At 42.3% G+C, this 24,332-nt stretch overlaps 1 protein-coding gene and 1 long non-coding RNA gene across 8 annotated transcripts in view; one reads left to right on the forward strand and one right to left on the reverse strand.

The window, feature by feature from the left end:
- MON2 (MON2 homolog, regulator of endosome-to-Golgi trafficking) overlaps positions 1-23,140 on the reverse strand; it is a 164,407-nt gene extending 141,267 nt beyond the window's left edge. For 3 of the 7 annotated variants that reach the window (XR_006274838.1, XM_038396881.2, XM_043494084.1), the window contains exons 1-2: positions 22,927-23,138; positions 727-790 (exon numbers count right to left, since the gene is read on the reverse strand). Coding sequence is in view for 6 of the 7 variants with exons in the window: in XM_038396881.2 (XP_038252809.2) it covers positions 727-790; positions 22,927-23,037 (175 nt within the window). In the remaining variant the exon portion in view is untranslated. Of the gene's footprint in view, positions 1-726; positions 791-22,926 lie in introns of all 7 variants that reach the window. The other 4 variants (XM_043494092.1, XM_038396926.2, XM_038396908.2 and 1 more) reach the window with 2 other exon arrangements.
- Positions 23,141-23,152: 12 nt separating this feature from the next.
- The window catches only part of LOC119853647, a 34,901-nt gene continuing 33,721 nt past the window's right edge, over positions 23,153-24,332 (forward strand). Inside the window, exon 1 of the long non-coding RNA XR_005292164.2 lies at positions 23,153-23,245. This is a non-coding gene — a long non-coding RNA (uncharacterized LOC119853647). The remainder of the gene's footprint in view (positions 23,246-24,332) is intronic.

A 24,332-nucleotide genomic window follows, 5' to 3' on the forward strand; every position in this document is an offset into this window, starting at 1 on the left:
GGCACAGTGGGTTTAAATTATAGCTGAGGATTTTACCCACCCATTAAAAAAATAAAAAGACTGAGGGCAAATAAAACATTTACCAGTCAATAAAATGTCAGGACTATCAGAACCAAGCACTTCTCAAAGTACCCAGCCAGGTCCAGGACAATGATTAGCAAAACTGTATGACTTTCATGTGTGGAAGTCTGAGCAATTTAAAATGATGCTCCTTTTTTTTTTTTCCTTCCCTGTTTGATGTTCTCTTATGCAATTTAAATGAAAATCCAGAATTATAACTGGAATGCAGGATATTAGTTACCAAGTGTTTGTAACTTAACTTTTATGTGTTTAGGAAATGCTGAATAGTTTGACTTTTTTCTGTATTGTAGTATAAATAAATTACCAAAACAATGGAAACCAGTGTGATTATATTGCATCATTTTAACAAAATATGCAGAATTTTGCAGAATTTTTAATTTTTTGGGACAGAATCCCCCCAAGAGTAGAAAATTGAGCCCTTCACTAATAAATATAGTAACAGAAGGAAATGCAAGTATTCTACAAGATATTCCAACATTATTGTGGTTTTTTTTGCTATGCACCAAACAGTAGCATATTACTGATGCCATGTGTTCTAAAAACCTGAAAGATGATTTTACATATCTGAAACATCTTTAAAAAAATGTTTTGCTTTCAGTGACCCAAAACACATTTCCCAGCTGTATTGCTATTGTATATAATTACCTGCCAAAATATCGGTGTTTCTTGCAGCTATCGTTTTAACTTTTATTATTCCTGATTCAGCAGCCTATAAGCAAGAGATAACAATTAGTTCAGCAGTTTCTTTTCAGATAATGTAGATGTAAAGTAAGAGAAGTTATCTATGGTTAATGAAAACTAACACTGCAAACATCAGTGCAGTTTTGTTGTATTCTCAGTATGTACAACCAATCTGACAGTTTTCACAGTAGCAGCCGTGTTAGTCTGTATTCGCAAAAAGAAAAGGAGTACTTGTGGCACCTTAGAGACTAACAAATTTATTAGAGCATAAGCTTTCGTGAGCTACAGCTCACTTCATCGGATGCATCCGATGAAGTGAGCTGTAGCTCACGAAAGCTTATGCTCTAATAAATTTGTTAGTCTCTAAGGTGCCACAAGTACTCCTTTTCTTTTTGCAATCTGACAGTGAGGACTTTGTGCTTTCTGCAATTCTGCAGCCACAATCTCCATCTCTCTCCACACAATTGTGATCAAGCACCTCACTTTAAAAAAGAAAGTGAATTCATGGTTAAAAAGATAATCTCTGCCAAACAAAACCTGTATAATGTAGACTTCCCAAGTCTTCCAACAGCATGACAACTGCTATGACGTATAAATTGCACCATTCATCTCAGCTGAAACACTGACTCATAAAGCCTAATAACGTAATCAGCAGCAATTTTTTCACCGATCATTTTAGCAGTAGCATTCAGCTAACACACCTGTCCACTGCTGTTAGATGCAGTAGCTGATGTTGGAGAAGCAATGGGAAAACTGGCTGTTGTCAAACTAGAATCAGCTGACAAAACTTCCAGCTTTAACCCCAAAACAACCATGCAACATAGTTAAAAGATCTGCAGGCAGTGTATATCAAAACATTCTGAAATGCTACAAGAGATACTTCATCAAATTAGATTATTTTTCATCTTTAATTAAATATAAAAGTGTTATTTTAGTTTAATGTAATAATCAAACAAACAAACATCTTTTAAAATACATGTATTTAAAATATGAAATTATAACAACTCACGTTAAGGCCTACGCTTATTATAATCTATTACAAGCATTTAAATTTAATTAATATTAAGCAGTACATGTTTGCTGCCAAAGTTTTAAAGTTAAACCAATGAACTCATGGACATCACTGACTAGCACTAGAACCAGAATTTGCTGAAGCTGAAAACTAGCTTTTGACAGCCTTTTGCAAGTGCAAAGAAAATATTTTCTTCATTTCAGTTTATTCAACTAGTTCAGTTCAATGACTAGTTCATTTAAAGTTGAGAAAACAACTGGCAGCTGAAAAAAGCAGGAAAGCTTGTTTTTTCCTTCTTCCAATCTATCCATAAACACTAGGTGTGAGGATGATATCTACTACTTCTAAAGCCTTGAAGGATATGGTGATCAGAAATACTCAGTTCAATTCACTAAATTAAAGATAATACTTTCTTTGTTTAAAAAAAACAAACAGTTTTAAATACAAAACATATTTTGATTAACATTTTTCCTCCTTATCTATTCAGCACATAAGGTAGTTTTCTTTAATTAAAAAAATAAATTTAAAAAAATCAATGTTTGGTGCATTTTTAATTTAATTCCAGTTCCATCCAAATACAGCTCCTGACAAATCACAAGTAAAAAACAAAAATCTAGTAAATAATACATTATTCACTGTTTTATTGCATAATAAAAAGTGTACAAATTAATCTGAATAAATGTATATTGAGCTATATAATTGCTTAAATAATTGTTTACAGATATAGTACAGGGGTGGCCAATCCACAGCTTGTGAGCTGCATGTGGCAATTTTACAGTTAAAGTGTGGCTCGTGGAGCCCCCCCACGCCCTCCCCATTCTCCACCTACCAGTCTGGGGTGCTGGAGAGCTCAAGGCTTCTGCCCTGTGGTGGGGATCTAGGAGCTTCTGCCAGAGATGACTAGTGCCTGCTCGGGAGGGTGGGGGGGGAGAGAGCACAATGTAACGGTTCATTTCCCCCCCCCAAAAGCTTGAGTCATGCCCCCCACAGGAACCCCCCCTTACCTTCAGCAGCTCCTCCCTGAAGTTCCCAGGTGTTAGCTCCATGTGGAAAAGCAACAGCAAAACAGCTGGGAACAGCAGGGAGAGAGACTGCTTTAGCTCCATGGGGAGAGGCAGCAGCAAAAGCAGCTGTTCTCCTGCAGCTCCCAGCTTGCCAGCTCCAGCAGCTGCCATGCAGGGACACAGGGCCCAGCAGCACCATGTGACTGAGCGGAAAAATTGGGGAGGGATGGGGGAAAATGTGACTCCACTTGCCCCCCCATACGTCACCTCTAGGGATGGCTGGTCTCAGGGCTTCACCAGAACTGGGGCTGAAGCGTGATTTTTTTTTTTTTTAAGTTGACAGTGTAAATTTAAGAGAGCCATTGTAATTAATTTTATAATATTACTGCAAACTTTCAAATAACTGTGTGTATTTTATTTCTCAGACAAAACCTAAATTCTAAATACATGCCTTTAGCTATCTACAAGTTTTGTCAATTAAGTCCAAGTAAGGAAATGGTAGAAGTATGCACCAAGTCTTATACTCTGTTAAATTTCAATTTATTCCTGAAAGTTTTGAGAATGGAAATAAGCTTCACTGAACATCACTTTCCTATATTTCAAAAACTCATACCTGAACTGACAGAGTAATGACCATAAACCGATGTGCAGATATATTATCTCGGTTTAAACTGCAGAACAGTGGATCTCTCTCATTTATTTTAACTATCTTCATTTGCTGAAGTGTTTAAATTTTTCAGGAAGCCATCTCTGTTCTGCTACAGTTCTAAAAGCCAGGCTAATTAGGAGTACCTTGTCACATCCGATTGTTTCTATTAATTAAATACAAAGAATTTACTTGTCAGAGTCTGACTTCAATTATCTTCAAACTAAACCTCATCACATCTTCTGGCAATTGATTTCTTTCCTGCCAGCAGTGACAAACTCAATTTGAATCAAAGAAAAATGAAATCGGCCCGTGGATACAAGATGTTCACATACGCTACCACATTTTGCTGGGAAAATGGAACAACCAACATTATAGTGTAATGCCCCTGAACTGGTTACAAAGCTCTGCAATGTCTGTATAAAAATAGCAGATATTTCAGAATAAAACTAGATGAAAACAAAACAAAAAAAAATATTAAGACCAAAGCAAGATGTTTTACTGCCATTCTTAATACCAGAATACTTTATTTTTCCCATTCACAGAAATAGAGTAAATTAGATGATCATTTAAAAAAAACTAAACAATGCCCAAACTAATCAGAACTATCTATATTTATATTACTACATGTGACAAACAAAAGAATACTGATATGTGAATATTTTATTGAAAAACTAACCATGTACTAAAAGTTTACAAAAAATTAAGTTTCTAACTCCAATTTATGAGTAAGTGTCTATTAGCAGGAAAGAATTAATGTTTATTTTGTTAGCTATAATATGACTTTGCTAATTATAATTATTTTATTATATATCCAGAATGTTTACAAATTAAACTAATTTTAAAGCATCACTGCTTGTTTCTTTTTAAAAATAAAAGATGTATACTTTGATCAAAAAGAGTTAGACTGTATGCAGCATGACCCACAAGCTTTAGTTTAAGTTACTTTTTTATCTCTCTACCTAGTGGTTAAATACACTTACCAGGAAATATGGAATTGAGTATCTTTAATACGGAGAACATCAATACATGGTCCCAAATTATAAACAGGAAGTCTTGGTGATTACAAATAGGAGGAAGAGGTGGTCCTGGGCCACAGGATGTGTTACATGTGTGGTCCACCCTATGAAAGAGTTTAATAACCTCTGTTGCAGAGCACCGCCGATAAAGCGTTGCAATCAATAGCACAAACATGATCTTCCTCTACCAAATTCATTCAAACAGGGTAAAGTGTCAGGCTTTCAAGGTGGTAACATAAGATCTTTATTGCTACAGATGTTTTGTAGCTCTGTGGCAAATAGCACTCACAGTTGTAATGGTTTAATGGGGTATCTTTTATATTTAATTTTTGTGCAATTTTAGTAATTTGATATATGCAGATGCTACTATGATAGGAGCCAACTCCCATGGTATTAGAAAGACTGGGAAAGCCAACTGACTGAAGTGTTAGGTATTCTCAATCAGCTACCTCAAACTAGAAGTATTAGGCTAAAGGAATATTCCAGGAATATGCAGTAAGTATTATTGATTTTAATTTCATGATTTTGCTACAAGAATTAAGAGCTGGGGGTTGGGAGAAGTTATATGTATACAGTGTGTAGGGACCTTAGATTACAGAAATAGATTCTCACTGTTTGGTCACAGCCAGAGCAATCTGTTGGATGCCTGAGTTTATATGAAGTGAATCAACAGTCTCATTTCAGTTGCAATGATCTCTCCACCTCATCAAAAGTTACCACAACAGTAAACACAATCTGTTGATAGCAGTCTTAGATATAGCCCAAAAAAAGAATGCAGGGAGTAAGGCTTGGTCTACACTTCAAAGCTTTACCAGTGTAACCATTTCAGTTAGTGGTGCTTTTTACTGATACAATTAGACCAGTAAAAGCCCTAGCACAGTGGTCTCCAACCTTTTAAAGCCCAAAAATCACTTTTTGAATTTAAGGGCAACCCAGGATCTATCCTGCCACTTCCTTGAGGCCCCACCCTTCCGCTCATTCCATCCCCCTCCATCACTCGCTCTCCCCCACCCTCACTCAGTCTCACTGGGCTGAGGTAGGGGTTGGGGTTTGGGAGGGGGTGCGGGCTCCAGACTAGGGTCAAGGGGTTTACAGTGTGGGAGGAGGCTCTGGGCTGAGCCTGGGGCAGGTAGGTGGGGTGCAGGAGGGGGTGAGAAGTGCAAGCTCTGGGGGTATGTTTGGGTGCAGGAGGGAGCTCTAGGCTGGGGCCGAGTGTTGGGGTACAGGGTGCTGGCTCTGGGAGGTAGGTCAGGGCTGGGGCAGGGGTTGGGGTGCAGGAGGGCATATGGGGTGCTAGCTCTACGAGGGGGGCAGGGCTGGGGCAGGGGGGATTTGGGGTGCTGGCTCCAGGGGGGAGGCTTAGGGCTGGGGCAGGGGGGATTTGGGGTGCTGGCTCCAGGGGGGAGGCTTAGGGCTGGGGTGTGGCTTCCCGCCAGGCAGCATTTACTATGGGCAGCTCCGAATCGGCAGCGCAGCAAGGCTAAGACAGGCTCCCTGACTACCCCGGCCCCACGCTGCTCCCAGAAGGGAGCAACGTGCCTCTGCAGCCCCTGGTATGGGGAACGGGGGGCTAAGTGGCTCTGCGCTCTATGCAGGCACTGCCCCCAAAGCTCCCATTGGCCATAGTTCCCTGTTCCCGGCCAATGGAGTTGCAGGGGCGCTGCTTGCAGGCAGGAGCAGCATACTAAAACCCCTGCCTGCGGGGGTGTGCGGGCCACTTCCAGGAGTGGCATGGGGCTGTGGCAGGCAGGGAGCCTGCCATAGTGGCAGCCCCACTACACCATCAAAGATTGCAATTGACTAGGAGAGTCCCCAGGATCGACCTGTCGATCGCAATCGACGGGTTGGTGACCACTACCCTAGCATGGAATGGTATAAACATGACTTATACCGGTATAGTTATTCCCCTTCCCATATGGTATAGTTAAAGTGCAAAAAACTTCCTACCGTTGACAAACCTAAACTACAGTTACTTTTAGAAGTTGCTCCTTAATTTCCTGATATGCAAAGAGATTGTGAACTTATAATAGATCTAGCAGGCCTGTGGCTATGTCTAACATACGCATTAAAGAACTGCAGCTTCCAGCTACCTGCAACTAAAAATGTTCACAAACAAAATATTTAAGATATTAGGGAAAATACCTGAAAGGGTAGTGGCTTTTATTCAAGATTTGTCTGATATTACAAAGGATGCAACGTGATACCAACTCCTAAGTAGCTCAGACTTAATAATTGGGACAAAAAAAGCATTTCAAAAAATCTCTACCACCAGGAATTTAAATGGTAATTTGTGTCTCAGTGATTTGACTAGACTGCTGGGTCACCTCTAGAGCTTCAAAATTGCCTTAAGGTTTGCAGCTCTTATTAGAGAAAAGTGAAATCAAAATCTCTCTTTCTTTAAAAAAAGGCCTTTAGCACTTTCAGTGCTGACAGCTTATGGTAGTAAAACATTACACACACTGCAATTTAAACATTAAGACTGGATGGGGATGTTCAATATTATTTAGGATCATTTTCATACTTACTATAACATGTACTGTTTGATTAAAAAATAGTTTTTGCGAGTTTATCACTATTTCTCTTGTCTAGTGATTGGATATTGTTTTATTGCCCCCGTTAGGAAGACAGACTCTTGTTTAAAGCGTAGTTTTCATTTTGTATTCAACAAAATGACCCAAAATGACCATAAATTATAAGTCATTACTTTATTGCAGATGGGGGGGGTATAGCTCAGTGGTTTGAGCATTGGCCTGCTAAACCCAGGGTTGTGAGTTCAATCCTTGAGGGGGCCATTTAGGGATCTAGAGCAAAAATCTGTCAGGGACGGTACTTGGTCCTGCTAGTGAAGGCAGGGGACTGGACACGATGACCTTTCAAGGTCCCTTCCAGTTCTATGAGATAGGTATATCTCCATATTAAAATAAATACATAAAGACAACAGCAATGTGTTCACACTATTTCAAGATATGACTGTGGTATGGGAAATGAAATTAATGATGTGACTATTATGCAGAAATATCCAATCATATGCATATACATTTACATAATAGTAAATCTCACAGATATCCTGAATTAGAGCTTTTTCTTAGAAAATGTTGTTTTAGCTTTGCTTGTATACATCATTCCAGCTACATATTTTACTTCCAAATGTGTTCTGAATTTTTTTAATATTCACATTCAGATGTTTTAAAAACTTTTCATCATTCATAATGTGTTCTGAAACACAAAGTATTTACTCAAGCCTGTCTTCTACAGAACCATCAAAACAGATTATTCTACTATTTTAGGGCCCAGCAGATTTCCATATCTGTAGACTTTGCTGCAAAACCCAAGAAGAATTTAATTTTTTAAGTCCAAGTCTGCAGCTATTAAGGTTGTGATCAAAGCATTCTAAACATGAGCCAAACGTAAACTGAAATAATACGTTCTTGAGCCTGCACACAGGCTGAAAAAAAAAAAAAAAAAAAAAGTATAACAGATGTATGATCTGCTCAAATATCAAAGGTGATACTGAAACACTGAAACTTAATAATTACAATCTAAATTGGGGTGGGCAATTTTTTGGCCCGAGGGCCACATTGGGATTGCGCAACTGTATGGAGGGCCAGGTAAGGAAAGCTGTACCTCCCCAAACAGCCTGGCCCCCACCCCCATCCACTTCTCACCCCCTGACCACCCCCTTCCAACACCCCGCTCCCTGTCCCTTGACTTCCCCCAGGAACCCCACTCTCTATGCACCCCTCCCCCCGCTCCTTGTCCTCCACCCCATCCACACCCCTGCCCCCTGACAGGCCCCCCTGGGACTCCAACGCCTATTCAACCCCCCCGTTCCCCGTCCCCCAACTGCCCCCTCCCAGAACCTCCGCCCCATCCAACCGCCTCCTGCTCCCTGTCCCCTGCCCCTTATCCAACCCCTTTAAGGTTGCCCCTTATCCAACCTCCACTCCCTGCCCCCTTACCATGCCACTCAGAGCGGCAGGAGTTGGCAGCCACACCACCCGCACTGTGCAGCAGGAGCAGCAGGCCAGAGCACTGGCGGCGCGGCAAGATGAGGCTGCAGGGGAGGGGGATCATCAGGGAAGGGGCTAGGGGCTATCCTCCCCGGCTGGAAACTCAAGGGCCGGGAAGGATGGTCCCACGGGTCAGTTCGCCCACCTCTGATCTAAACGTTAGTATTATCAGACAAGAAAGATAATTTTAGCAGCTGCATTTTGTGTGGATTGGAAGGGGATGATGTTGGTGCAAAGGAACCTGGAAAAGATGCAGCCAGGTTACAGAAAAAATGTTTTAGCTGCTTGGATAAAATAAAATGGTTCAATTGTCTGAAAGTTGTACAAGAATAAAGTATAAGATTTGGGAAAAGGAAAGGGAATGCTAGGTGCCAGATTCCTCAAACAAATGGTTGTTAGGCCAATGATGAGGAATTCTTTATACTGGTAATCTTGCTAGTTCTACAGACATGTTTCTAAACTTCTGATTTTAAATAAGTTATTGAGAAGCCATTTTGGTGCCATCTACAGTGAAATCCTGCCCCCACAGAAGCCAATGGGAGGTTAGTCATTTCCCCTGGCCCCTTTTATTCTAGCTTTTTCCCTGGCATGGCACACAGAATACATTAGCCACCTTGTAGTGATGGGCAGAGATCAGGCATCTAGTTCTTTTATACTATCAGCAGTCTTTGAAATCATCGTCCACACAATTCAGCCAACACACTTATGGTCCCGGTGAGCGGGAGGGATTGTTCAAACTACTATACTCCTACCTGCAGAAATACCAAAGACTGGCACTAAACAATCATTTATCTGCACAAAGACCTTTTCTGACACTTTTCTCATTCAAAGAGTCTGATATATTTTCATTTATGTCTCCAAACTTCAGTGTGGAAGATGCAATAGCTATGCATGTTTGTACAGGTTCTGATTGGATTACCACAACATGCTTAGCATGGGGTTATATTTGAAGATCTTTCAGAAGCTATAGTTAATGCAGAATGAGATTATATCTTCCTGATGATGTGAGCTACAGAAAGCACAATTCTCTGGTGACTTGTTTCCTGTTGCCTTCTGCGTGTATATTGAGATGTTGGCCATGATCTATTGTCCCTACATGCAAGGTCTTTCATTTTCAGTTTTTACAAATTTTTAATCAAATAAATGTCTGGGGTTTATAAAAGCTATTATTGAATTTTTACTGATTTTCACCCAAATTGCAGAACACTCAAGTACATAAAAATATTGATGATGACAAAAATCCAATATATTACATTAGAAAGATATATTTATGTTAATAATAAATTAGTCTAAGTGTAAATGCAAGGCTATCATTAAAGTAAGGCAATTAGTGGAAGACTCATCCATGCGAGTGCATTTATGCACATACCTTTAATGTACAGTACATGAAATAAATCACACCATTAAACTGCTTTTACTTTCAATATTTATATTTTTCTCTAGTTGTTGCTTTCTCCCAATATTAACCTTGCTATTTACCAGAAAGCTGTGAAGTTAATTTTTGCAGTAATTTTCACTTTTTAAAGTTTCTGTAAAAAGCACTAATAAATTCCGATGAAATGTTAGACAAATCAAAACAAAAATTGAAGGGCCTTGCCTACCTGTTACAGTACAATGGAAAGAATTTTGGCTTCCCTATATGCTCCACCTACCATTAAAATGTTAGAAGTTTTACAAACCAACAAAGGCTGGCAACATTCTCAATCAAAGTTCGAGTTTTAATTAAAATGTGACACTTAAGACAGAGTTGATGGGCGGGAGGCAGGATGGTTCAAAAAAATAAGCATTAAAGTTGAGCCAGGAAGTCCCTAATTCTAAAGTTAGCTGACTGTGGCCTTCACCAAGCCATTTTACTTCTCTGACTCAGTTTTCCCATCTGTCAAACGGAGATAACAATAGTGACCTGGTTTGTAAAGCACTTTAAGATCTACTGATGTAAAGCGCCATACAACAGCTAGGTATTATTGTTACAACTACTACAAAGGACTGTTGTGGAACCATTTTGTGTTTATAGTGACACATCTATAAGCCTGGCTCCTGATCCTCCCACAGTTCCTTGTTCAAAGCAACACAGAAGGAGCTCATGAAGAGGCTCACCCAATTCTGTCCTTTTGCACAGCAAAACCATATCAGTTCCACTGTAATGAAACAAGCTCCCCGTCCCCCACCACCCCCACCAAAAGTTTGCACTCCCTTTCTTGGCCCTACAGCAGTTCAGGGCCTAATTTTTCAACCCTTACTCAGTCAATAGGACTATTTTCATAGATACTAAGGTCAGAAGGGACCATTCTGATCATCTAGTCCGACCTCCTGCACAGCACAGGCCACAGAATCTCACCCACCCACTCCTATGAAAAACCTCACCTATGTCTGAGCTATTGAAGTCCTCAAATCATGGTTTAAAGACTTCAAGGAGCAGAGAAGCCTCCCTCAAGTCACCCATGCTACAGAGGAAGGCAAAAAACCTCCAGGGCCTCTCCAATCTGCCCTGGAGGAAAATTCCTTGCTGACCCCAAATATGGCAATCAGCTAAACCCTGAGCATATGGGCAAGATTCACCAGCCAGATACCACAGAAAATTCTTTCCTGGGTAACTCAGATCCCATCCATCTAATATCCCATCTCAGGGGATTTGGCCTATTTACCCTGAATATTTAAAGATCAATTACTTACCAAAATCCCATTATCCCATCATACCATCTCCTCCACAAACTTATCAAGTAGAATCTTAAAACCAGATAGATCTTTTGCCCCCACTGCTTCCCTTGGAAGGCTATTCCAAAACTTCACTCCTCTGATGGTTAAAAACCTTCGTCTGATTTCAAGTCTAAACTTCCTGGTGGCCAGTTTATACCCATTTGTTCTTGTGTCCACATTGGTACCGAGCTGAAATAATTCCTCTCCCTCTCCTGTATTTATCCCTCTGATATATTTAGAGAGAGCAACCATATCTCCCCTCAACCTTCTTTTCGTTAGGCTAAACAAGCCAAGCTCCTTAAGTCTCCTTTCATAAGACAAGTTTTCCATTCCTCAGATCATCCTAGTAGCCCTTCTCTGTACCTGCTCCAGTTTGAATTCATCCTTTTTAAACATGGGAGACCAGAACTGCACACAGCATTCTAGGTGAGGTCTCATCAGTGCTTTGTATAATGGTACTAAAACCTCTTTATCCCTACTGGAAATGCCTCTCCTGATGCATCCCAAAACCGCATTAGCTTTTTTCACAGCCATATCACATTGGCAGTTCATAGTCATCCTATGATCAACCAATACTCCAAGGTCCTTCTCCTCTTCCGTTACTTGTAATTGATGCGTCCCCAGCTTATAACTAAAATTCTTGTTATTAATCCCTAAATGCACAACCTTACACTTCTCACTATTAAATTTCATCCTATTACTATTACTCCAGTTTACAAGGTCATCCAGATCCTCCTGTATAATATCCCGATCCTTCTCTGAATTGGCAATACCTCCCAGCTTTGTATCATCTGCAAACTTTATTAGCACACTCCCACTTTTTGTGCCAAGGTCAGTAATAAAAAGATTAAATAAGATTGGTCCCAAAACCGATCCCTGAGGAACTCCACTGGTAACCTCCCTCCAACCTGACAGTTCGCCTTTCAGTAGGACTCGTTGCAGTCTCTCCTTTAACCAATTCCTTATCCACCTTTTGATGTTCATATTGATCTCCATCTTCTCCAATTTAACTAATAATTCCCCATGTGGCACGGTATCAAATGCCTTACTGAAATCTAGGTAAATGAGATCCACTGCATTTCCTTTATCTAAAAAATCTGTTACTTTTTCAAAAAAGGAGATTAGGTTGGTTTGGCACGAGCTACCTTTTGTAAAACCATGTTGTATTTTGTCCCATTTACCATTGACTTCAATGTCCTTAACTAATTTCTCCTTCAAAATTTTTTCCAGGACCTTGCATACTACAGATGTCAAACTAACTGGCCTGTAGTTACCCGGATCACTTTTTTTCCCCCCTTTCTTAAAAATAGGAATTATATTAGCAATTCTCCAATCATTCAGTACAACTCCTGAGTTTACAGATTCATTAAAAATTCTTGCTAATGGGCTTGCAATTTCAGGTGCCAATTCCTTTAATATTCTTGGATGAAGATTATCTGGGCCCCCCCGATTTAGTCCCATTAAGCTGTTTCAGTTTCGCTTCTACCTCAGAGATGGTAATATCTACCTCCATATCCTCATTCCCATTTGTCATGCTACCATTATCCCTAAGATCCTCTTTAGCCTTATTAAAGACTGAGGCAAAGTATTTGTTTAGATATTGGGCCATGCCTAGATTATCTTTAACCTCCTTAACTTTAAGCTTTCTTCCGGCAACTCACGGAAGCTACTAGATCGCATGCCCTGATTCTCATGGGTGACTTTAATTTTCCTGATATCTGCTGGGAGAGCAATACAGCGGTGCATAGACAATCCAGGAAGTTTTTGGAAAGCGTAGGGGACAATTTCCTGGTGCAAGTGCTAGGGGAGCCAACTAGGGGGAGCGCTTTTCTTGACCTGCTGCTCACAAACCGGGTAGAATTAGTGGGGGAAGCAAAAGTGGATGGGAATCTGGGAGGCAGTGACCATGAGTTGGTTGAGTTCAGGATCCTGACGCAGGGAAGAAAGGTAAGCAGCAGGATACGGACCCTGGACTTCAGGAAAGCAGACTTTGACTCCCTCAGGGAACAGATGGCCAGGATCCCCTGGGGGACTAACATGAAAGGGAAGGGAGTCCAGGAGAGCTGGCTGTATTTCAAGGAATCCCTGTTGAGGTTACAGGGACAAACCATCCCGATGAGTCGAAAGAATAGTAAATATGGCAGGCGACCAGCTTGGCTTAATGGTGAAATCCTAGCGGATCTTAAACATAAAAAAGAAGCTTACAAGAAGTGGAAGGTTGGACATATGACCAGGGAAGAGTATAAAAATATTGCTCGGGCATGTAGGAAAGATATCAGGAGGGCCAAATCGCACCTGGAGCTGCAGCTAGCAAGAGATGTCAAGAGTAACAAGAAGGGTTTCTTCAGGTATGTTGGCAACAAGAAGAAAGCCAAGGAAAGTGTGGGCCCCTTACTGAATGAGGGAGGCAAGCTAGTGACAGAGGATGTGGAAAAAGCTAATGTACTCAATGCTTTTTTTGCCTCTGTTTTCACTAACAAGGTCAGCTCCCAGACTGCTGTGCTGGGCATCACAAAATGGGGAAGAGATGGCCAGCCCTCTGTAGAGATAGAGGTGGTTAGGGACTATTTAGAAAAGCTGGACGTGCACAAGTCCATGGGGCCGGACGAATTGCATCCGAGAGTGCTGAGGGAATTGGCGGCTGTGATTGCAGAGCCCTTGGCCATTATCTTTGAAAACTCGTGGCGAACGGGGGAAGTCCCGGATGACTGGAAAAAGGCTAATGTAGTGCCCATCTTTAAAAAAGGGAAGAAGGAGGATCCTGGGAACTACAGGCCGGTCAGCCTCACCTCAGTCCCTGGAAAAATCATGGAGCAGGTCCTCAAAGAATCAATCCTGAAGCACTTAGAGGAGAGGAAAGTGATCAGGAACAGTCAGCATGGATTCACCAAGGGAAGGTCATGCCTGACTAATCTAATCGCCTTTTATGATGAGATTACTGGTTCTGTGGATGAAGGGAAAGCAGTGGATGTATTGTTTCTTGACTTTAGCAAAGCTTTTGACACGGTCTCCCACAGCATTCTTGTCAGCAAGTTAAGGAAGTATGGGCTGGATGAATGCACTATAAGGTGGGTAGAAAGCTGGCTAGATTGTCGGGCTCAACGGGTAGTGATCAATGGCTCCATGTCTAGTTGGCAGCCGGTGTCAAGTGGAGTGCCCCAGGGGTCGGTCCTGGGGCCCGTTTTGTTCAATATCTTCATAAATGATCTGGAGGATGGTGTGGATTGCACTCTCAGCAAATTTGCGGATGATACTAAACTGGGAGGAGTGGTAGATACGCTGGAGGGGAGGGATAGGATACAGAAGGACCTAGACAAATTGGAAGATTGGGCCAAAAGAAATCTAATGAGGTTCAATAAGGATAAGTGCAGGGTCCTGCACTTAGGATGGAAGAATCCAATGCACCGCTACAGACTAGGGACCGAATGGCTCGGCAGCAGTTCTGCGGAAAAGGACCTAGGGGTGACAGTGGACGAGAAGCTGGATATGAGTCAGCAGTGTGCCCTTGTTGCCAAGAAGGCCAATGGCATTTTGGGATGTATAAGTAGGGGCATAGCGAGCAGATCGAGGGACGTGATCGTTCCCCTCTATTCGACACTGGTGAGGCCTCATCTGGAGTACTGTGTCCAGTTTTGGGCCCCACACTACAAGAAGGATGTGGATAAATTGGAAAGAGTACAGCGAAGGGCAACAAAAATGATTAGGGGTCTAGAGCACATGACTTATGAGGAGAGGCTGAGGGAGCTGGGATTGTTTAGTCTGCAGAAGAGAAGAATGAGGGGGGATTTGATAGCTGCTTTCAACTACCTGAAAGGGGGTTTCAAAGAGGATGGCTCTAGACTGTTCTCAATGGTAGCAGATGACAGAACGAGGAGTAATGGTCTCAAGTTGCAATGGGGGAGGTTTAGATTGGATATTAGGAAAAACTTTTTCACTAAGAGGGTGGTGAAACACTGGAATGCGTTACCTAGGGAGGTGGTAGAATCTCCTTCCTTAGAGGTTTTTAAGGTCAGGCTTGACAAAGCCCTGGCTAGGATGATTTAACTGGGACTTGGTCCTGCTTTGAGCAGGGGGTTGGACTAGATGACCTTCTGGGGTCCCTTCCAACCCTGATATTCTATGATTCTATGATTCTATGATTCCACTCCACCCTCAGTGTTTAGCAGCCCCACTTCTTCTTATTTATATGGCTATAGAACCTTTTACTATTCGTTTTAATTCCCTTTGCAAGGTCCAACTCTACTCGACTTTTAGCCTGTCTCACTTGATCCCTACATGTTCTGACCTCAATTAGGTAGCTTTCCTTGCTGATCCCTCCCATCTTCCACTCCCTGTATGCTTTCTGCTTCTTCTTAATCACCTCTCTAAGATGCTTGCTCTTCCAGCATCAAATTTGCTGAATCAAGATTTATATGAATAAATGGTTGCAGAATGGGCCCTAACCTTCTTCCCAGATCTGTGGTGATATCAGTCTACAATACTGATTCCAAAATACTGTTTTAGCAGGCTGAAGAGTTCTATAAAACTCATCAACAAAAGCAGTTATGTCTGTTTCTGCTCCATTCCAAATGAAAGGGAGTAGGAAAGGTGGGTGAACAAGAGACACCAGGAGAATTAAACATTTAATGTTGAAAAAAGGAACACAATCAGACACAAGGATGAAAAAATTGTTATCTAGAAAGTATAAAAACATTTTAAGCTTTTTTTGAAGGTATTTCAAACAAGTAGAATAGAAATGAATTTAGAACTGTCATTTAAAAAAAATACATGCAGAGAGTTAATTCGCAAGTGAGAATTCTATGTCCTCCTTCATTTTCCTGCAGGATTTCCTTTCACCACAACTCTGGCTGCATTCTTGCATAGGTTTCAGAGTAGCAGCCGTGTTAGTCTGTATTCGCAAAAAGAAAAGGAGTACTTGTGGCACCTTAGAGACTAAAAAATTTATTAGAGCATAAGCTTTCGTGAGCTACAGCTCACTTCATCAGATGCATTTGCTGTAGCTCACAAAAGCTTATGCTCTATTAAATTTGTTAGTCTCTAAGGTGACACAAGTACTCCTTTTATTCTTGCATAGTGGCTTTCAGATACAGTAATCTGAATTTACTCTAAAATTGTGCAATTCCATTGCAATTCATACAGATGCTGACTCAACTGGGAAAGTACTAACATTCAAGAATGGCAGCTTATGTTAATGTAGCATTCTGTTGGTGAAAGAGACAAGCTTTTGAGCCACACACAGAGCTCCTCTTCAGGTCTGGAAAGAAGAGCTCTGTGTAGCTCTAAAGCTTGTCTCTTTCACCAATAGAAGTTGGTCAAATAAAAGATTACCTCGCTCACCATGTCTCTCCACTGAATGCATCGATGAAGTGAGCTGTAGCTCACGAAGCTTATGCTCAAATAAATCTGTTAGTCTCTAAGGTGCCACAAGTACTCCTTTTCTCTAACTTATGTTAAGGGACAGTCTGGAACAAGACAAAGAAAGCAAGGAAAAGAGTATTTGAACTATGACTTAGTCCCCAATGTCTGCTTTTCCAAAGTTATTTCAGCAGAAGTCACCCTAAAATACAGGAAGATACCAATAGAACCTTTTTACTTTCAATCATTATGGAGTAAATAATTAAGCAATCAATTTGCCAACACCAAAATAAGGCGATAAGTAACAGCAAATTGTCAAAATGTCAAAAACAAATGGTGTCAAACCAAGATAATAGCTGTCTTTGACAGGGTAACAAGACTTGTGGCTATCAGGGAAGCAGAAGATGTGATATCTTGACATTAGTAAGACTTGACTTTTGATACTGTCTCACATAAACGTCTCAAACAAACTAGGGAAATATTGCCTAGATGGAGATACTGTAAGGTGGGTGCATAGCTGACTGGAAAACCATTCCCAGAAAGTGGTTCACAGTTAAGCTGGAAGAGCGTATTGAGTGGGGTCTCTCATGGATCAGTCCTGGATCTGGCTCTGTTCAGTATCTTCATAAATGATTTAGATAATTGTATAGAGAGTTTGTGGACGATACCAAGCTAAGAGAGGTTGAAAGTACTTTGGAGGATAGGATTCATATTCAAAATGATCTGGACGAAATAGGATGAAATTCAATAAGGGTATGTCTTCACTACCCGCCAGATCAGCGGGCAGCAATGGATCCAGTGGGGATCAATTTATCACATCTAGACGAGTCAAACTAGACTAGACGTGATAAATCGACCGCCGAGCACTCCCCTGTCGACTCCTGTACTCCAGCGCAGCGAGAGGCGCAGGGAGAGTCGATGGGGGAGTGGGAGCAGTCAACTCACCACGGTAAGTCAATAGAAGTACATCGATTTCACCTACGTTATTCGTGTAGCTGAAGTTGCTTAACCTATATACATCCCCTCCACCCCCGCAGTGTAGACCAGGGCTCAGGATAAATGCAAAGAATTCCACTTAGGAAGAAACAATCAGTTCCACACATACAAAATGGGAAATGACTGCCTAGGATGGAGTACTGTGGAAAGGCATCTGGGGGTCATAGTGGATCACAAGCTAAATACGAGTCAACAGTGTAACACTGTTGCAAAAAAATCAAATATTCTGGGATGCATTAGCATGAGCGTTGTAAGCAAGACACAAGAAGTAATTATTCCATTCTACTCCACGCTGATTAGGCTCAACTGGAGTATTGTATCCAATTCTGGCCGCCAGATTTCAGGAAAGATGAGGACAAACTGGAGAAAATCCAGAGAATTATTAAAAGAAAACATGACTTATGAAAGGAAGATGGAAAAAATTGGGTTCGTTTAGTCTGGAGAAGAGAAGACTGAGAAGGGACATGATAACAAGTACATAAAAGGTTTCAAGTACATAAAAGGTTGTTATAAGAAATAGAGAGAAAAATTGTTCTCTTTAACCTCTAAGGATAGGACAAGAAGCAATGGGCTCATATTGCTGCAAGGGCAGTTTAGGTTGGACATCTGGAAAAAACTTCCTGTCAGGTGGTTAAGCATTGGAATAAATTGCATAGGGAAGTTGTGGAATCATCATCATTGGGGATTTTAAAGAGCAGGGTGGACAAACACCTGTTAGGGATGGTCCAGATAACACTTAGTCCTGCCATGACTACAGAGGACTGGACTAGATGACCTCTCGAGGTGCCTTCCAGTCCTATGATTCTATTATTAGCAGTTTGATGAAATGTATACTTTCTGTTCCTTACAGAAGAAAGAGCTCTGTCAAACTATGCATTTGTAGGGGCAACTTAATATTATGGTTGATTGGTGCCTTAGATCCTATTCCCGATTTCCTACTGAAATAGCGGCTAGTGATGCTAAATTGTAAACTTCAACATGCAGGTTGGGGTTTGTTTTTTTGTTTTTTTGTTTTTTTGTTTTTACAATTTATGCCGAGTTCATATTTTGTCTGTCTATTCTGTTATGTGGGGAAGATGAAGTTAGGCCAAATCAGACGTTTCTTACAAAACTGTACTTTCTTCTAATACTTAGAAAGTCAGTGGTCACACAAATTAATCCAATAACTATTTTAAACACCAGGATAAAACAATATTCCTAATTCCAATTCCCTAATAGCTAAAAATATGGTAATTGCCAAATCCAAATAAGCATGTTGTTTAAGATTAACTCTATAGTACTGGTAGCACACCTGCCAAATTATTTGCTGCCAGATCATTCGCTCTGATTAAATAATTACAAATAACATTGTCAGTTCATTTTGCACTAACACCCAGCATAGCACTGCAACACTTATAGGTTAAAATAGTGGTTAGTTGTGTTTTGGATTATTAATACCATGCAGTTCAATTCAAATTTAGAAGTTAAGCATTTACTTCCTCCCAAAAAAGGACAAAGACTACCAGCCTAGCATGTTAAAAACAAAATAATAATTATAGCGAATGATAAACATTTTTATTGTATATAGAAACAATTCAGGTTATTTAATATCTTATGAGTAGTAAACATGAGGATCAACCATTAGTACTTTAACCATAAGCAAGTGGTTTAATCTTCCACTTTTTGCTCTCATATTCTACCACATCAGGTAGGGACAATTTCTATAGTACAGAAATAGAATTCTGTAAACTGGAGTAAATTCTGCATCAGTGTAATTAACTTTACCAATAAAAACTGATGAGGCATTTCACAGCTTTATGATCATCACATCACTCTTCGGCATCAGAATATATTTTTCATTTTCAAAACACTTCTATGTAATAGTGTAAATCTAGAGAGATACAAATAAGACTTGTATACCATTACATGACACAGCCAAAAATGAAGAAATACACAAGGTGCAGTTTGAATGTCAACTTCAATAGCAAATTGATGTTTTTTCCATTCAATTACAGCAGTGGTTCCCAAACTGTGGGTCAGGATCCAAAAGTGGGGTCTCCAGGGTTGGCATTAGACTTGCTGGGGCCCAGGGCTGAAGCCAAAGCCCGAGCCCCACTGCTCGGAGCCAAAGCCCAAGTGCTTCAGCCCTGGGTGGCGGGGCTTAGGTTACAGACCCTGGTGCCTGGGGCTGAAGCCCTGGGGCACCGGGGCTCGGGCAAGCTCAGGCTTTGGTCCCTGCTCCTGGGGTCATGTAGTAATTTTTGTTGTCAGAAGGGGGTCGCGTGCAATGAAGTTTGAGAACGCTTGAATTACAGAAAGGTTAAGTATAGCACATTAACTATACCCAAAATATTGCCAGCAATGTATGCTCAAGGCATTAGAATTTTTGATTGTTTGTAGGACCCATTTTGCCCAAAATCAAATGTCATTGTTAGTGACATCACCTAGTAAATCACCAGGTACGCCTCTATTGGTCTCCTACAAAAACGTATAAGCCTAGAATAAAGGATGATGATGCTGGCTGAACTGTTGGAGCTTCAGGATACATGCTCTTACATATGCTGTGAAAAAGCATCTAAGACTTGGGGGGGGGGAGAATAAGGGGGGAGATGAAGAGTGTATTTCATGATTTCTCTCCTCCTCATGCCACAGCTATTCATAATTGAACCAATTCCAAGTTTTCTCAACCTCACAGATTAGCAAACACAATGACTCTCTGAGGTAATATCTTTAATTGGACCAACTTCTGTTGGTGAAAAAGACAAACTTTTGAGCTACACAGAGCTCTTCTTCAGGTCTGGGAAATGTTCTCATAGAGTAATGTCTACACTGCAATTAAAAATCCATGGCTGGCCCGTACCAGTTGACTGGGCTCATGGGGCTTGGAGCTTGAGGTAAGGAGCTGTTTAACTCCAATGCAGATGTTTGGGCTTGGGCTGAAGCCTGGGTTCTAGAACCTGTGAGGTGGGAGAGTCCCAGAACTTGGGCCACAGCCCAAGCCCAGACATCTACACTGCAATTAAACAGCCCCTTAGCCCGAGTGAGCCGACACAAGCTACAAGCCAGCCGTGGGTTTTTAATTGCAGCGTATACATACCCATAGCGTCACAACTAAATATAATGTTAAACAATCTGTTCCACCTAAGTAGTTAAAACATAACCTAAGAGACACAGGCGGGTGATGTACGTACAGTCTCTTACAGGAGCTAACTTATGTTGGTGAGAGAGAAGCTGGTCTGAAGAAGAGCTCTGTGTGGCTTGAAAGCTTGTCTCTCTCATCAACGGAAGTTGGTCCAATAAAACATATCACATCGCCCACCTTGTCTCTGTAACATCCTGGGACGACACTGCATATACATATTCTAAGAGACCATTCAAGGTTTAGTAACTACAACAACAATGCAAACGTATATGATCACATATTATTTCTCAAGTAAAACAGTATATCATAAAAAAATGTCTGCAACCTAGATTCACATGCAACATGTTATATGTTGGGGTATTACTCTAAGTCAGACAAATAGATTAATTTTCATACAAAATGTTTAACAATTAGCTCTGCTTCATTCACTAAGCCAGAGGTTCTCAAACTATGGGTCGAGACCCCAAAGTGGGTTGCGACCGCATTTTAATTGGGTCGCCTGGGCTGCCTTAGACTTGCTGGGGGCCAGGGCCAAAGCCCAAGTGCTTCAGCCCTTGGTAGCGGAGCTAAGGTTACAGGCCTGGGGCAGTGGGGCTTTGGCCCCCCGGCCTAGGGCAGTGGGGCTTTGGCTTTGCCCCTCCACCTCAGGGTAGCGGGGCTTGGGCAGGCTCAGGCTTCGGTCCCCCCTTCTGGGGTTCTGTAGTAATTTTTACTGTCAAAAGGGAGTCAAAGTGCAATGAAGTTTGAGAACCCCTGCACTAAGGACTTTACAATGAGAACGAAAAATTGTTATGACATGGTGGTATCTGAGATATATGATCATGTGATTAAAGACCTACATCATTACTACATATGCAAAATTAAGCAGAGTTAAAGAGGAGTCAATGTAAAATATAGTCAAAAGAAATTAGTTGTTTCAGGTAACACAACCTTTCAGTTTTTGTGGTTTTACAATCATTTTTACAGTTTTAAGTGTGTTTTTCCTCCTCTTGTTTGTGTGTGAAAAACCCACAAAAAATGGGAAGTGACAGACTATCAAGGTGAAAAAAGGAAAAAACTAACTACACACAAAATATTGTCAAATGCATAAAATAATAAAAAAAGGAAAATCCTATCTTTCAGCTATAGTAATCTTGACACGTTAAGAAATGAGGTAAAAAATTTGGACAAGCGCGATTTTGAAGTTGATGATGTCTAAGATTGCATTTGCAACCTTAATTTTGATTTCAGTATGGAATCAAATGTATTATCTTAATGTAGAAATTTCATGAATGAAAAACAAAGCTTTTTTTTTTTTTTTTTTTAAAAGAAAAGAAGTTCCTTCACCTGAAATCAAAACAACTTGTTGACATGTAAAGCACATGCCCAAAGAAAGAGTTCATGAAGAGCTCTGATTCTCTTAGTGTACGCCGGGCCTATCATGGATAACTTTACCTGCTGACAAAGATTTCAGTGGTTCTAAACAAAGTACACTGAATTTGGAGACCACCTTCATTGGGGAGATGTACAAATCCACTCCACAGATAACACCTCAGTGTCACAACTAGATCTGTGAATTTGGAACCCTGTACATATATGAAGCCGCACGAAAGTCAGTGTGGTGGCATGCAAGTGGAGGGATCTGCCCCCACATTACCAGGGCCTAAATTAGCAATATACACCTAATGCAGCCTACCTTCCCTTTCTTTTACCATGGTTGACTCCTGTTAAAAATACTGTTATTGTTAAATATTTACAATATATGTGCAAAGCCTCATAACTCAGGCAGGCTTCAGGCAAATTTCATCAAGTCATTCAGTCACTTCTCCTTTCTAGGGGTTAGCTCCCTGCTAAATTTCATCTTTCAACCCCCACCTGAACTGATTATGGAAAGTCCATAAGACTTTTTTGGTGGGGCGGGGGAGACGACAAGCAGCATTTTTCAACACACTGCCTGAGCTCAGCCTGCTGAACCAGCCTGAACGAAACTCCCCCCGCCCCAACTCCGGGCAAAGACTAGGCTTGAAAAGTTCCAAGTCCAACTCGAAGCGCCACAACTTCCCGATGGTTTATAAACCGGGGCAAAGACAGACCCAAGTTGTCAGCAACACAGCTCGGGTTCCCGGCCCGCACCCGGCACCTGCCCAGCACAGGCGGGCTCAGCACACCCACCACGCACGCAGGCCGCAGCCCCGGCCCTCCCAGGCGCCGGCCTAGCTGAGGGGGCTCCCAGGGCAGGGGGTGAGACGGGGACGCTGCCCCACCGCCTTCTGGCCCAGGGCCTGAGGAGAGGGCGCCCCCATCCGGGCGCCCCCAGCCCCTCACCTCCTTGACGGGGGGGAATTTCTTCCGACACTCCAGGCTCAGGCCCCGCAGGTCTCCCTGCGTGTTTTCCAGCAGCTTCTTCACGGCCTCGGGGCTGCTGGTCCCGGACATGGCGCCGGCAGCGGCGGCAGCGGGCTCCGCGGGGGCCGCGGCCGGACACGTCTGCGCGAAAGCGCCGGAAACCTTCCACCTCGGGTCCCCTCCCGCTCCCACAATCCCGGGCGGCGCCGCGTCGGGCCCACTTCCGCACGCACGGCCCGGGGGCGGGGAGAGCCGGGCTGCGACCCTAGCCGCGGAGAGGCGCTGCCCCCTCGTCTTTGTAAGCGGCGAGAGACCGTCCCCTAAGGGGCTTTGCGGGCTCGGGCGGGATAACAAGTGACACCTAGCGCCTTTCGTCAGCGTGTCCCTGGGGGGCCGGGCAGCCCCAGCCCTGCACCCCGGGGCGACGGTCCCTTTTGAAGTAGCAGGTTTCAGAGTAGCAGCCGTGTTAGTCTGTATTCGCAAAAAGCAAAGGAGGGCTAGTGGCACCTGAGAGACTAACACATTTATTTGAGCATAAGCTTTCGTGAGCTACAGCTCACTTCATCGGATGCATTCAGTGGAAAAAGAAAAGGAGGACTTGTGGCACCTTAGAGACTAACAAATTTATTAGAGCATAAGCTTTCGTGAGCTACCGCTCACTTCATGTTCTCTGTGTATCTAAATCTCCCCACTGTATTTTCCACCGAATGCATTCGATGAAGTGAGCGGTAGCTCACGAAAGCTTATGCTCAAATAAATGTGTTAGTCTCTCAGGTGCCACTAGCCCTCCTTTGCTTTTTTTTTTTTTTTTTTTTTTGAAATAGTGTGTCCTACAGTAACCGTGGCGTCCACAACGCTCTAGGGTGGGTGCACGTTCAGCTGGCTCTGTCTATAACACACCTACCACACAGTGGCGCATTAGCCACTGGGCCAGCAGGTCCCATGCCCGAGGACCCTGGGAAAATGGGTGCCCCTGCGCCCTGCTCCGCTCACCTGGCGCTCCTGCCATGGGGACTCAGGCAAAAGGGCTGGGGAGGGTTGCAGGGGCTCTGCAACCCACCAGCAAGGGAATTAAAAGTTGAGGTGTTGGCCACTACGTGCTTTGGGATGCTTTCTGTTCCTCCAGCCTTGCTAGACCCACCCGCCCTGCAGCACACTGCAGCCCCAGCTCTTCTCCATTACCCAGATGCCAGACTCCTGTCCCAGCTGCCCTTCCCCAAGCATGAGCCAGTTTGGTTTTCAAGAGCAATGCAGAGTGATTAGTGTGAGAAAGGTTGGGTCTGTTTATGCTGCTGAGTGATTTGGGGAAAGCTGGTTGGTATCTACTGGGGCAAAATTAAAGTTGTGTGATGTATGTTTTTAGTGGTAATATGGTCTCTGGGTGA

The sequence above is a fragment of the Dermochelys coriacea genome, chromosome 1 (genome assembly GCF_009764565.3).
Source record: "Dermochelys coriacea isolate rDerCor1 chromosome 1, rDerCor1.pri.v4, whole genome shotgun sequence".
Taxonomy (NCBI): Eukaryota; Metazoa; Chordata; order Testudines; family Dermochelyidae; genus Dermochelys; species Dermochelys coriacea.